At 39.4% G+C, this 15,230-nt stretch overlaps 1 protein-coding gene across 4 annotated transcripts in view; it reads left to right on the top strand.

Moving 5' to 3' along the window:
• Nucleotides 1–242: 242 nt before the first annotated feature.
• SLAIN2 (SLAIN motif family member 2) overlaps nt 243–15,230 on the top strand; it is a 79,283-nt gene continuing 64,295 nt past the window's right edge. For 2 of the 4 annotated variants that reach the window (XM_068543004.1, XM_068543003.1), the window contains exon 1: nt 243–919. In XM_068543004.1, coding sequence (XP_068399105.1) covers nt 531–919 — 389 coding nt within the window. In that variant the 5' untranslated portion in view covers nt 243–530. The remainder of the gene's footprint in view (nt 920–15,230) is intronic. The other 2 variants (XM_068543005.1, XM_068543002.1) reach the window with 2 other exon arrangements.

Genomic DNA, 15,230 nt, shown 5'->3' with positions numbered 1-15,230 from the left:
ATTTGCAACCTTAGCCCCACCCGCCGCCAAGTCCACACTCCCCTGGGGCCCCGCCTGCGGCCGTAATCGCTCTTCTCAGCCACCAGGGCAACGACCCGCCTCCGCCGACGCTCCGGGCCGCCCCTTCCGGTTTAAGCCCCGCCCCCCTGGCCTCGCCCGTGGCACCGCCCCTCCGCGAGATCGGCGCCGGGTCCTCTCAGCGCCCGCTGCCGGCCGGTCCACCCTCCGACGCTCTGAGGTCACCGACGGGACCGGGCTGAGGGGGGCGGAGGGACAGAGAGAAGATGGCGGTCGAGGCCGGATATTGGCGCCGCCTCCCCCAATCCTGGAGCCGGCGCAGATGAGGCGGCTCGGCTGGGGCCAGCGGCGCGTCGGAACCAGAGCAGGGGGGGACCCTGGCAGTGGGGCCTGACCCTGATATATGCCGGCGCCTCGGCTAGAGTGAGCGGCGGCGGCGCCTCTTTCCTCGGCTCTTTCCTTGTCGCTGTGAGTCTGAGCGGGTGGCGGGCGGCCGAGGCGGCGGGGCCGGGATGGAGGACATTAACTCCAATGTGAACGCGGACCAGGAGGTGCGGAAGCTGCAGGAGCTGGTGAAGAAGCTGGAGAAGCAGAACGAACAGCTGAGGAGCCGCTCCGGGGCCGTGCAGGGCGCCGGCTCCCTTGGGCCTGGCAGCCCGGTTCGGGCCGGCGCGTCCACTCCCTCCTCCGGAGCGGCGTCCCCTAGGGGCTTCCCCTTGGGCCTCAGCGCCAAGTCGGGCTGCGGGGCCGGGTCGGGCCCGAGGCGGACGAGTAGCGAGGAGCTGCGGGACGCCACCTCCTTGCTGGCAGCGGGCGAGGGCGGCTTGCTGGACGAGGTGGAGCCGCTGCGGCCCGAGGAGCTGGAGCGCCTGTCAGGCTGGGAGGAGGAGGAGGAGAGCTGGTGAGCGCGGGGCTCCGGGCCGGAGCTGGGCGGGGACGGGCCCGGGGGCGGAGAGCGTCTTCCGAGGGCCCCCTGGTAAGACACCTCGCTTTGTGTAGCGGGGTCTGATTCGTGGTTTTCTTGCTTTGGCTGCGGAACGGTCAGCGAGAGTTGGGGGTTCGAGGCTTGCGAGAGGAACAGGCTTTGTAGCTAGTTCTCCTCTGGGTTGGGGACCCTCTGAGCTTTGGACCCCGTTGGGGTCTGGGGGCTGGCACAGCCTAGGAAGGGCTGCTCGCCGTGGGAGGAGTCGGAGATGGGAAACTGCTTTGTAGGAAGGGGTCCAGCTTTGTGTGAAATACTGGCTTTCGGATGGCGGCCTGGGCATTTTGGGTGTGATGAGGTGTCACCCGGTGCGCGGAGCAGACCAGGGTAACCTAAGTCCGGGCAGTGGTCAGTGTTTTGGACCCGTGGGAGATGGGTACATTTTTGGCGGCGATGGGGAGACCGTGTGGATCAGCACTCCCCCGTGGGTAGTAGGGTGACGCTTGCTTTGTGTGAAGAGGGCAGAGGATGGTGCTGCTTTGTGTGACGAGTCAAGGGTGGAACAAGAGCCCTGGCTCTCATTTTTTAAACAAGAATTGGGTCTGGCATTTTTCGAAGCTGTGAAGTGACAGTTACTTATCTTTCATTTCCATGTCATCCTAGGGGCAGAGAAAAACAGCCGTATTTAAAAATCTAAACCGAACTGTGTTGTCATAAGCTACTTCTTGATAAAATAGTGACCCACAGTGTAATATCACTTCTATATGTAGAAAGGACATGAGAGGCAGTTTCCCTCATGTATTATTGTAATTGCATAAAGATGTCAATGGGAAATTGTTAATTTGTCTTAATTTATCCTTTTTTAAAGTTTTAATTTTTAGCTAAAGTATCTCTGCTCTTTGTTGAAACTGAAACTTCTAACTTAGTGAAGTTGAAATCCTTCATAGACTCCGGTTTTGCAGGGCTGCAACCTTACAGAGTGTACTGAGGTAGTTAAGAGCTTTGCCTGGATTCAGGTCCTGGCTCTGCTACTTAGTAGCTGTACAGCTTTGGGCAAGTTAATCAGAGCCTCATTTTCTTCCTCTGTTTGATGGAGAAGATAATAGTTCTTACCTCTGTAGAGTTGTGAAGATTATGTGAGGTAATCCATGTATGCATGGGTCTGGTATATAAGCTCTGTGAGACTAGCCAGTATTACTCTTAAGCCTAGTTGTTTAAATCAAGAAATATTTAGTGAGTGCTTTCAGGATCATGTGGGAGATTCTTAAATGTTGATCCCTGTTCATTAAGGAAGTTATAGTCTTGTTGGGAGCCAAGTTTTATGGAGGAATAAAGAAATAAGCTAGGAAATACACAGTGAATTGCTTAAAAGAGTGATAGGGACAAAAACTACTGAGAGTGCTCAGAAATTGAGAAGAAAATAATAGTCTAGTTGGGGCAAACTTTGAGGAGAGGTGGTTTTGGAGCCTGAGGGTGGAGAAAGAGTGGGAAGGGCATGTTATGCTCTGACAACTGCTAGAGCAGAGTCAGAGATATTTGTAACTCTCAATTAGAAAGGTTTGAGTTACAGAGATGCTCTTGAATATATGATGTCAAGCCTTTATTTTATTGCCAAGTGATACCAAATATTATTAGAACGGACTGTGGTAGTGACAGTTTTCATATTAGTGTGAAATCACGTCCTTACAAAGGAATCCTAGGTATGTATACACTTTAAAAGAAGTCGGAATCATCTAAATATCACATGCCTCTTCCAAGTGATGATGATAATGATGCTCTTAATAATAATGAAGATTAGCTGCACTCAGCCCATTTTAGACTATGTATTCTTAGAACACATTGACTCCCCTTGGAGAAGCTGACTAAGTCTTTTGCTGCTTTGGTTTCTGATCACAGTGTTTTTGTTCAGGTAAAGCAAGTCTTTTAAAATACTATGCCAGAAGTTTCTTTTGGCCAGTTGGTTCCTGCTTACTACTTTGATCCTGGTTACATATCTTGATGTTATAGATGTCCTGTGCTTTTTCTGAAAATGTGTGAATTGAAAGTCTGAAAATCATATTTAAAGTGCTTTGGAGTATGTGTATGGAGTATAAGTTATAAGGGGTGGTGGGTGTTAGTAGCAGTGAGAGGAAGATTTAAAGAGTCAAGAGTTTTTCTTAGCAAGCTGAAAGTCTACTTTCTGTAACTTATACCCATTTCCTTCGTTTTCATCTAGAAGAATGTTTTTTCCCAAATGTATACCACAAAATGCCAGTCCTGAAGGTGTTAGTAGATATTGTGTGAAAAAAATAATTGTGGGTCTGAGATCAAATATATCTGGGAAAAACGAGGTTCAACAACAACAACCAAAAAAAACCCACCAGATTTCTTTAATGCTGGGCTTTTTTAATATGCTAGTATGTATTGAATATAGTAAGTCTCTAAGTGGTATGGTTTGTTTCCTAAACTTATTTGCACTCCCAAGGAACTAGAATCTGTAGAACACACTTAGAAAACAGCATTATACTTACAGCAGTGGCTTTCACGGTTTTGTTTTGTTTTTTTCTCAATCCCAGCTTCATGATAAGAAATACATTTTATACCATAGTATAATACACACATGTTTATGAATAATTGAAACAGAAGTTTCACAAAACTATACTTAATATATGTGGTAAAGCGCTAATGTTTTCTGTTCTGTTTCTTTAGAAAAAAATGCTGGTTACAGCCCACTGAGCTGATGTGGTGACCCATTAATGGCTAATTATTAGTTTGAAAAATGCTCTTATAGAACAACTCAGAAAAGTCTAGAGAAGGGAACTAACATTATTGTGTGTCACAGTGTGTCAGTCTATGCCAGGCAACATATAAACATTTTTACACTTAATTGCATTTAATTTTTATCCATTTATGAGGTAGGTATCATTTTCTAGGTAAGGACACTTCTCTCTCTAAGCATCAAATAACAGATGGTAAATGATGGAGCCAGGATTTGAATCTAGGTCTTTATGACATCATAGCTTATGCTGTTCCCACTATATTTTGTTTTCTCCCAAGTCTGATTCCTTTTCCACATGAATGGCCCCTTAGATATTTGAATACTACCATCATGACCCTGCTGACTCCTCCCCACCACACACTCTGAGCATTGTCATCTCTTCTTCAGAGTAATACAATCCCAGTTTACTTAATCATTCCTTAGATAATGTCATTCTCTGATCTTTCAACTGTAGTCATTTTTCTCTTAATGAATTCTGGTTGCTCCTTGTCATTAAACGTGGTACCCAGAACTGTACTCAGCATTTTAGATGATATTTGACCAGACAGTGTGTGGTGGATATGTCTTGCTTGAGCTAAATGCTATTATTTTGAAACCAAATATTTCATTAACTGTTTTAATTTCTGTTATTTATGCTTAAAATAAGTGAGTAGTTTCAATTACACTCCATATATTTTATACATAGGCTGTTACACTAAGTCTTCCTAACCCTGGTTTTCTGTAATGAATTTTTTTAGCTTGAATATTAGGCTTTTATATTTCATTTTGTTAGTCTTGATTTAGGCATTTAATATCTGTTCCTTCCAAATTTTTTTGTCATTTTCATATTTCATAGGCATACCTACTGGGTCTTCATTTAAGTTGTTGATAAAAATATTAAAATGACAGAATAAAGAGCTCTGAAGTATGCAGCTTGACTAGACTCCCTCCAGATTAATGAACATCATTAATCAACTCACACAGTGGTTGTTCAGTAACTGTTAGTACTACTTATTATTATCAAGCCCATATGCCATTTTGCCTGTATGGATATTATGAAAGATTTTGCCAAGTGGCTTGCTATAATTAAGCTATATGGTGCCTTACAGAGTTCTTACCTGCAATGAAGTAAACTTATCAGCATAGACATTGCAATTAATTTGGTTTGACTTGTTCATGATGAATCTTCTGGGTTTTTCCTTTTCTAACTTTACAAACATTTTGTTTAACCTAGTTTAGAATTTTGCAAGGAATCAGTCTGGTCTGGAATTTCTAGACATTGCTTGTTTTTCTCTTAAGAAATTATCATATTTTGTCTTATCCAGGCTTTTGAGCTTGCCATAATACTGATATTTCAGATCAACAGATTTCAGGTCAACAATAATTTGGTGGTAAAATTTCAGTTATCTTCCATTATTTGGAAGAGTAGACTTAAACCTGTTTCAAGCTACCTTTTGGCTTACTGTGTATCACCTTGCCTCATTTGAACTACAATTTCCTCAATTTAGCCTCCCCAAAATTCCAAGTTTATAGTTCAGTACTGTCAACTACATGCACATTGTTGTGCAACAGATCCCCAGAACCCTCCCATCCTGCATGACTGAAACCCTACACTCACAGAAGAGTAACTCTCCTTCCCCCTGCTCCTGGCAAGCACTGTCCTACTGTGTTTCTATGAGTTTATCCCCTTTAGATACCTATAAGTAGATTATGTAGAATTTGTCTTTTTGTGACTAGCTTATTTCATTTAGCATAATGCCTTAAGGTTCATCCATGTTGTAGCATATGACATGGTTTCCCTCTTTTTGAAGGCTGAATAATATTCCATTATAGTATATAACACATTTTCTTTATCCTTTCATCTGTTGGTGGACACTTGGATTGCCTCCATTTCTTGGCTGTCGTGAATAATGCTGCTGTGAATGGGGACCTACAAATAATCTGTTCAAGTCCTTGCTTTCACTTCTTGTGGGTATATACCCAGAAGTGGAATTTTTGGATCAAATGGTAATTCTGTGTTTATTTTTTTGAGGAGCCACCATACTGTTTTCCACAGCAGCTGCACTGTTGTACATTCCAACCAGCATTATACAAGAGTTCCAGTTTTTCCATATCCTTGCCAACACTTGCTTTGATTCATTCTGAGTTTTTATATGGTGTGAGGTAGGAGTCCAACGTCATTTATTTTGTATGTGGATATCCAGTTGTCCCTGTACCATTTGTTGAGAAGACTTTTCTGTTCCGTTAAATTGTCTTGGTACCCTTGTCAAAAATCAGTTGCTCAGAGATTGGTTCAGATGGTGGAGTAGAAGGACGTGCTCTCATTCCCTCTTGTGAGAACACTGAATCACAACTAACTGCTGAACAATCATTGACAGGAAGACACTAGAACTCACCAAAAAAAGATGCTGCACATCCAAAGACAAAGGAGAAGCCACAATGAGACAGTAGGAGGGGTGCAATCACAATAAAATCAAATCCCATAACTGCTGGGTGGGTGACTCACAAACTGGAGAACACTTATACCACAGAAGTCCACCCACTGGAGTGAAGGTTCTGAGCCCCACGTCAGGCTTCCCAACCTGGGGGTCCGGCAATGGGAGGAGGAATTCCTAGAGAATCAGACTTTGAAGGCTAGCGGGATTTGACTGCGGGACTTCAACAGGACTGGGGGAAACAGAGACTCCACGCTTGGAGGGCATACACAAAGTAGTGTGCGCATCGGGGCACAGGGGAAGGAGCAGTGACCCCATAGGAGACTGAACCAGACCTACCTGCTAGTGTTGGAGGGTCTCCTGCAGAGGTGGGGGGTGGCTGTGTCTCACTGTGAGGGCAAGGACACTGGCAGCAGAAGTTCTGGGAAGACTCCTTGGTGTGAGCCCTCCCAGAGTCTGCCATTAGCCCCACCAAAGAGCCCAGGTAGGCTCCAGTGTTGGGTCACCTCAGGCCAAACAACCCACAGGGAGGGAACCCAGCCCCACCCATCAGCAGACAATCGGATTAAAGTTTTACTGAGCTCTGCCCACCAGAGCAACACCCAGCTCTTCCCACCACCAGTCCCTCCCATCAGGAAACTTGTACAAGCCTCTTAGATAGCTTCATCCACCAGAGAGCAGACAGCAGAAGCAAGAAGAACTGCAATTCTGCAGCCTGTGGAAGGAAAACCACATTCACAGAAAGATAGACAAAATGAAAAGGCAGAGGACTTTGTGCCAGATGAAGGAACAAGATAAAACCCCAGAAAAATAGCTAAATGAAGTGGAGATAGGCAACCTTCCGGAAAAAGAATTCAGAATAATGGTAGTGAAGGTGATCCCAGGACCTCGGAAAAAGAATGGAAGCAAAGATCGAGAAGATGCAAGAAATGTTTAACAAAGACCTAGAAGAATTAAAGAACAAACAAACAGAGATGAACAATACAATAACTGAAATGAAAACTACACTAGAAGGAATCAACAGCAGAATAACTGAGGCAGAAGAATGGATAAGTGACCTGGAATACAGAATGGTGGAATTCACTGCTGTGGAACAGAATACAGAAAAAAGAATGAAAAGAAATGAAGACAGCCTGTGAGACCTCTGGGACAACATTAAACGCAACAACATTTGCATTATAGGGGTCCCAGAAGGAGAAGAGAGAGAGAAAGGACCAGAGAAAATATTTGAAGAGATTATAGTTGAAAACTTCCCTAACATGGGAAAGGAAATAGCCACCCAAGTCCAGGAAGTGCAGAGAGTCCCAGGCAGGATAAACCCAAGGAGAAACACGCCAAGACACATAGTAATCAAACTGGCAAAAATTAAAGACAAAGAAAAATTATTGAAAGCAGCAAGGGAAAAATGACAGGTAACATACAAGGGAACTCCCATAAGGTTAACAGCTGATATCTCAGCAGGAACTCTACAAACCAGAAGGGAGTGGCATGATATACTTAAAGTGATGAAAGGGAAGAACCTACAACCAAGATTAGTCTACCCGGCAAGGATCTCATTCAGATTCGATGGAGAAATCAAAAGCTTTACAGACAAGCAAAAGCTAAGAGAATTCAGCACCACCAAACCAGATCTACAACAAATGCTAAAGGAACTTCTGTAAGTGGGAAACACAAGAGAAGAAAAGGACCTACAAAAACCCAAACAATTAAGAAAATGGTCATAGAAACATACATATCAATAATTACCTTAAGCGTGAATGGATTAAAAGCTCCAACCAAAAGACACAGGCTTGCTGAATGGATACAAACACAAGACCCATATATATGCTGTCTACAAGACATCCACTTCAGACCTAGGGATGCATTTGGATTGAAAGTGAGGGGATGGAAAAAGATATTCCATGCAAATGGAAATCAAAAGAAAGCTGGAGTAGCAATCCTCATAACAGATAAAATAGGCTTTAAAATAAAGAATGTTACACGAGACAGGGAAGGACACTACATAATGATCAAGGGATCAATCCAAGAAGAAGATATAACAATTATAAATATATACGCACCCAATATAGGAGCACCTCAATACGTAACGCAACTGTTAATAGCTATAAAAGAGGAAATCAACAGTAACACAATAATACGGGGTGTGGGGGACTTTTAACACCTCACTTATACCAATGGACAGATCATCCAAACAGAAAATTAATAAGGAAACACAAGCTTTAAATGACACAATAGAACAGATAGATTTAATTGATATTTATAAGACATTCCATCCAAAACCAGCAGATTACACTTCTCAAGTGCGCACGGAACATTCTCCAGGATAGATCACATCTTGGGTCACAAATCAAGCCTCAGTAAATTTAAGAAAATTGAAATCATATCAAGCATCTTTCCTGGCTACAACGCTATGAGATTAGAAATCAATTACAGGGAAAAAAACGTAAAAAACACAAACACGTGGATGCTAAACAATATGTTACTAAATAACCAAGAGATCACTGAAGAAATCAAAGAGGAGGTAAGAAAATACCTAGAGACAAATTACAATGAAAACATGATGATCCAAAACCTATGGGATGCAGCGAAAGCAGTTCTAAGAGGGAAGTTTATAGATATACAAGCCTACCTCAAGAAACAAGAAAAATCTCAAATAAACAATCTAACCTTACACCTAAAGGAACTACAGAAAGAAGAACAAACAAAACCCAAAGTTAGCAGAAGGAAAGAAATCATAAAGATCAGAGCGGAAATAAATGAAATAGAAACAAAGAAAACAATAGCAAAGATCAGTAAAACTAAAAGCTGGTTCTTTGAGAAGATAAACAAAATTGATAAACCATTAGCCCGACTCATCAAGAAAAAGAGGGAGAGGACTCAAATCAATAAAATTAGAAATGAAAAAGGAGAAGTTACAACAGACACCGCAGAAATACAAAGCATCCTAAGAGACTACTACCAGCAACTCTATGCCTATAAAGTGGGCAACCTGGAAGAAATGGACGAATTCATAGAAAGGTATAACCTTCCAAGACTGAACCAGGAAGAAATAGAAATATGAACAGACCAATCACAAATAATGAAATTGAAACTGTGATTAAAAATCTTCCAAGAAACAAAAGTCCAGGACCAGATGGCTTCACAGGTGAATTCTATCAAACATTTAGAGAAGAGTTAACACCCATCCTTCTCAAACTCTTCCAAAAAATTGCAGAGGAAGGAGCACTCCCAAACTCATTCTATGAGGCCACCATCACCCTGATACCAAAACCAGACAAAGATACTTCAAAAAAAAAAATTACAGACCAATATCACTGATGAATATGGATGCAAAAATCCTCAACAAAATACTAGCAAATAGAATCCAACAACACATTAAAAGGATCATACACCGCGATCAAGTGGGATTTATCGCAGGGATGCAAGGATTCTTCAATATACGCAAGTCAATCCATGTGATACACCATATTAACAAATTGAAGAATAAAAACCATATGATCATCTCAAGAGATGCAGAAAAAGCTTTTAACAAAATACTTCACCCATTTATGATAAAAACTCTCCAGAAAGTGGGCATAGAGGGAACCTACCTCAACATAATAAAGGCCATATAGGACAAACCCACAACAAACATCATTCTCAATGGTGAAAAACTGAAAGCATTTCCTCTAAGATCAGGAACAAGACAAGGATGTCCACTCTCACCACTATCATTCATCATAGTTTTGGAAGTCCTAGCCATGGCAATCAGAGAAGAAAAAGAAATAAAAGGAATACAAACTGGATAAGAAGTGAAACTCTCACTGTTTGTAGATGAGATGATAATATACATAGAGAATCCTAAAGATGCCACCAGAAAACTACTAGAGCTAATCAATGAATTTGGTAAAGTTGCAGGATACAAAATTAATGCACAGAAATCTCTTGCATTCCTGTACACTAATGATGAATAATCTGAAAGAGAAATTAAGGAAACACTCCCATTTACCATTGCAACAAAAAGAATAAAATGCCTAGGAATAAACCTTCCTAGGGAGGCAAAAGACCTGTATGCAGTAAAGTATAAGACACTGTTGAAAGAAATTAAAGATGATACCAACATATGGGGAGATATACCATGTTCTTGGATTGGAAGAATCAATATTGTGAAAATGACTATACTACCCAAAGCAATCTACAGATTCAATGCAATCCCTATCAAATTACCAATGGCATTTTTTACAGAACTAGAACAAAAAATCTTAAAATTTGTATGGAGACACAAAAGACCCCGAAGAGCCAAAGCAGTCTTGAGGGAAAAAAACGGAGCTGGAGGAATCAGACTCCCTGACTTCAGACTATACTACAAAGCTACAGTAATCAAGACAGTATGGTACTGGCACAAAAACAGAAATATAGATCAATGGAACAGGATAGAAAGCCCAGAGATAAACCCACGCACCTATGGTCAACTAATCTATGACAAAGGAGGCAAGGATATACAGTGGAGAAAAGACAGTCTCTTCAATAAGTGGTGCTGGGAAAACTGGACAGCTACGTGTAAAAGAATGAAATTAGAATACTCCCTAACACCATACACAAAAATAAACTCAAAATGGATTAGAGACCTAAATGTAAGACTGGACATTATAAAACTCTTAGAGGAAAACATAGGAAGAACACTCTTTGACATAAGTCACAGCAAGATCTTTTTTGATCCATCTCCTAGAGTAATGGAAATAAAAACAAAAGTAAACAAATGGGACCTAATGAAACTTAAAAGCTTTTGCAAAGCAAAGGAAACTAGGAACAAGACGAAAAGACAGCCCTCAGAATGGGAGAAAATATTTGCAAATGAATCAGTGGACAAAGGAGTAATCTCCAAAATATATAAACAGCTCATGCAGCTCAATATTAAAAAAACAAACAACCTAATCCAAAAATGGGCAGAAAACCTAAATAGACAATTCTCCAAAGAAGACATACACATGGCCAAGAAGCACATGAAAAGCTGCTCAACATCACTAATTATTAGAGAAATGCAAATCAAAGCTACAATGAGGTATCACCTCACACCAGTTAGAATGGGCATCATCAGAAAATCTACAAACAACAAATGCTGGAGAGGGTGTGGAGAAAAGGGAACCCTTTTTGCACAGTTGGTGGGAATGTAAATTGATACAGCCACTATGGAGAACAGTATGGAGGTTCCTTAAAAACTAAAAATTGAATTACCATATGACCCAGCAATCCCACTACTGGGCATATACCCAGAGAAAACCATAATTCAAAAAGACACATGCACCCCTATGTTCATTGCAGCACTATTTACAATAGCCAGGTCGTGGAAGCAACCTAAATGCCCATCGACAGATGAATGGATAAAGAAGATGTGGTACATGTATATATACAATGGAATATTACTCAGCCCTAAAAAGGAACGAAATTGGGTCCTTTGTAGAGACGTGGATGAATCGAGAGACTGTCATACAGAGTGAAGTAAGTCAGAAAGAGAAAAACAAATATAGTATATTAACACATATATGTGGAACCTAGAAAAATGGTACAGATGAACCTGTTTGCAGGGCAGAAATTGAGACACAGATGTAGAGAACAAACGCATGGACAGCAAGGGGGGAAGCGGCAGCGGGTGGGGATGGTGATGTGATGAATTGGGAGATTGGGATTGACATGTATACACTGAGGTGTATAAAATGGATGACTAATAAGAACCTGCTGTATAAAAAATAAAATTCAAAAATTCAAAAAAAGAATCAGTTCCTCATAAAATGTATGGTTTTATTTCTGGACTTACAATTCTATTCCGTTGATCTATGACTCTCCTTTATGCCAGTACTACCCAGCTGTGATTACTGCAGTTTTGAAATTGGAATGAGTGAGTCCTCCAGTTTTGTTTTTTTCAAGATTGTTTTGGCTATTCAGTGACCCTTGTATTTCCATATGAATTTTAGGATCAGCTTGTAAATTTCAGCAAAAAAATAAAAGGCAACTGGAATTTTGATAGGGATTGTATTGAATCTGTAGATCAACTGGGGATCTTAACTATTGAGATCTTAACAATATTGATTTTTTTCAATCCATGAACATTGGATGTCTTTCCATTCATTTAGGTCTTTAATTTCTTTCAACTGTGTTTTCTAATTTTCAGTGTATAAGTGTTACATTTCTTTTGTTAATTTTATTTTCAGTCATTTTATTCTTTTTTTGATGCCACTGTAAATGGAATTGTTTTTCTTAATTTCATTTTTGGATTTTTCATTGCTACTGTATAGAAATACAGTTGATTTTTGTATATTGATATCATTGTTTCCTGCAGCCTTCCCCAAGTCATTTATCAGCTGTAATAGTTTTGGTTTTTTTTTTTTTTTTTGGTGTGGATTTCTTTGGATTTTTTATATAAAAGATCATGTCATCTGCTAATAGAGATAATTTTACTTCTTTTTTTCCAATCTGGATGCCTTTTATTTCATCTTCCCACCTAATTGCCCTGACTAGAATATCCAGTATCATGTTAGGTCCAAGTGGTGAAAGTGGACATCCTTCAGTGTGATTTTTATTGCTCTTTCATTTTTAATAATTGCTAACAATTATTTATTGCATTAACATGATAGATACATGCTAAGCAGTTTATATACAGTATTTCATCCTTTTAATAACCCAATATGGTCAGTCTATTATTAATCCCCATTTTAAAGATGATGAAATTAAAGCTTAGGTTAAATAATTTGCTTATAGTCACTCAAGTATATGGATGAGCTAGGATTGGAACACAGTTAGTCTGACTATATTTAAACATTTTCAGCCCTTACCTAATTCTAATTATCTGTATTTTTCATGTTATTCTTCGTACATTTGTATTGTTATTCACCTTTGGCTATTTTATATTCCCTAATTCTGTTTTTTGATCATTTGTCTTTAATGACCTGAGCCCTGTGTACATTTTTGTTAATTTCTTTATCTGATGACCTCTTTTTGTACTCACTATTCTTGTGCTGAATTGGCCTTTGGAGCCCCTGGGAGTCAGATTGTAGCTAAGAGCCATGACTCTGGAACTAGGTAGCCTGAGTTGAAATCCTTGCTCCCACCTTTGTCAACTGCATGACCTTGTCAGCCACTTACTCTCTGTGCTTGAGAGTTTTCATCATCTGTAAAGTAGAGTTAATTATTGTTATCAACCATATAGAATTAAACGTAATATATGTAAAGCGTTTAGAACAGTTGTTGATACAAATTTAATATATGTGTTAGCTTTGTCTTTATCATCACCATTTTATTTTAGTTCTAGACTGGTCTGTCTTTGAAGTGAACTTAAAAAAAAAAAACTTTTTGAAAAATTTCAAACATATACAAAAATAGAGTGAACAGTAAAATGAACCTCCACTTAACTTACCACCCATCTTTAACACTTACCAACTCATGCCATTCTTGTTTCATCTATACCATTCAAACCTCAACCCTCTGGACTATTTTGAAGCAAATTTCATCTCAAACTTCGTATCATTTAATTACTAAATATTGTAGTAGAAGATAAGGACTCTTTTTAAACATAACTACACTACCAGTTTACCCTCCCCATTAAAAATAATTCTTTAATATCATCAAATGTGCTCTGAATGTTTTTAGATCAAATTTTCTAAAAAATGGTTTGCACGTCTGTGTTTAGAATTTTTTTTCTATTTTGCTATAAACTCCAAAATGAAATGGCCTCTTTCTTCCAGTATTTTGATCATTTTGTTATCCCCAGTTAATTTGTTGGTGATGGTCAGAACAGGTCCATTTCTCATTTCTTCCTAAGCCTTTTGAGAAATTAATTGTTGGGAAAATCAAGAATTTCTTAGGTGTTCTCTGTGCAGGGTGAGGTTTTCAGCAGATGTCTAAAAACCTGAAGTGATCCCATATCATTATTACATATTTTCTTTGTACTAGAACTGAAATTTGAATTAGATGGGTAACATCATTCATATCTTCCTTTGGCCTGTTCGCCTGTAATCAGCTCCTGTAATATCATCCTTATTTTTACAGTTATATAACATTTTTAGTTAAATTTAGTTTTAGTGTCTCTGTGCTTTCATCCATGTACTTGTACTTTTATGCGCCCAGGTTTTTGTAAAACAAAATAATTTTAGTCGAATTTTCCATAAATCCTCATGTTCTTCATTAAATTTACCTAAAACAGGTATACTTTTACTGAGGAAAGAAACAGTAGTGGGTCTCAAAGAAAGGACCCTTTTTAAATGGTTTTTATTAGAATTTCTCAAGAGCCTCATATTAAAGAATAAACAAATGCATATAATACATAAAACATCTTTATGTTACTATTTAAAATATTCATTGTTGAGGGGGAGGATTAGGAACTGACCTCTCCATCTCTCCAAGTCTCCAGATTATTTTCTCCATTCCTAGTGTGAATTGTGCTAATTGAAAAGGAATTTACATCTGGGCAAATGGGGGGTGTATGTGTGAAATACTTTCTAAATGAGTTTTAGATTGTTTATTCATCCACTCTGCTGCATTTTTGTAGATGAGAGTTTAGTATTGCGTATATATGCATAAAGACTGTATTATCTAATCAGTATTTGTTAGTTAAAATTATTTGTCAGTATCTAGAAGTTTGTTGCCTTATTATTATTTTTTTCTTTGAGAGATTCATTATTGCTGACATACACCCCCTATATCTGTAGAGGAGACAACAGATTGAGAATAATGATTTTAGGGAAAATAGGCTTGAGCTGTCTGACTCTTTGTGGGACCCTTAGGAACTTTTGCAGAACGTAAAATCATAGAAAATAAAATTAGAAATGGACTTTGAGATGAGGTGGTCATGCCTCTTGTTTTTAAGCTGATTTAATATTCAGGCTGGTCAGGACAGATGATTATTCTTTTCTTAAAAGTTTTTGAGATTGGAAATCTAATAAGTTCCTTGTATCCCGTTAAATCCATTTTACTTTAAATCAGTTTTCTTTTAAGTTTATGAAGACACTTTAAACTCATGCTGACTTCTCATCAATAAATTTTATGGATAAACTTCCCTAACTCAGAGGTAGATAGGTCTGTGGTTTTTACTTACTGTGGTTTTTTCTCTCATAGCCCTTCACTTCTGAGAATGGACTTTTATTAC

Source organism: Eschrichtius robustus, chromosome 4 (genome assembly GCF_028021215.1).
Source record: "Eschrichtius robustus isolate mEscRob2 chromosome 4, mEscRob2.pri, whole genome shotgun sequence".
NCBI lineage: Eukaryota > Metazoa > Chordata > Mammalia > Artiodactyla > Eschrichtiidae > Eschrichtius > Eschrichtius robustus.
Note: the sequence above shows the minus strand (reverse complement) of the source record. Positions and strands in the feature narration are given on the sequence as shown.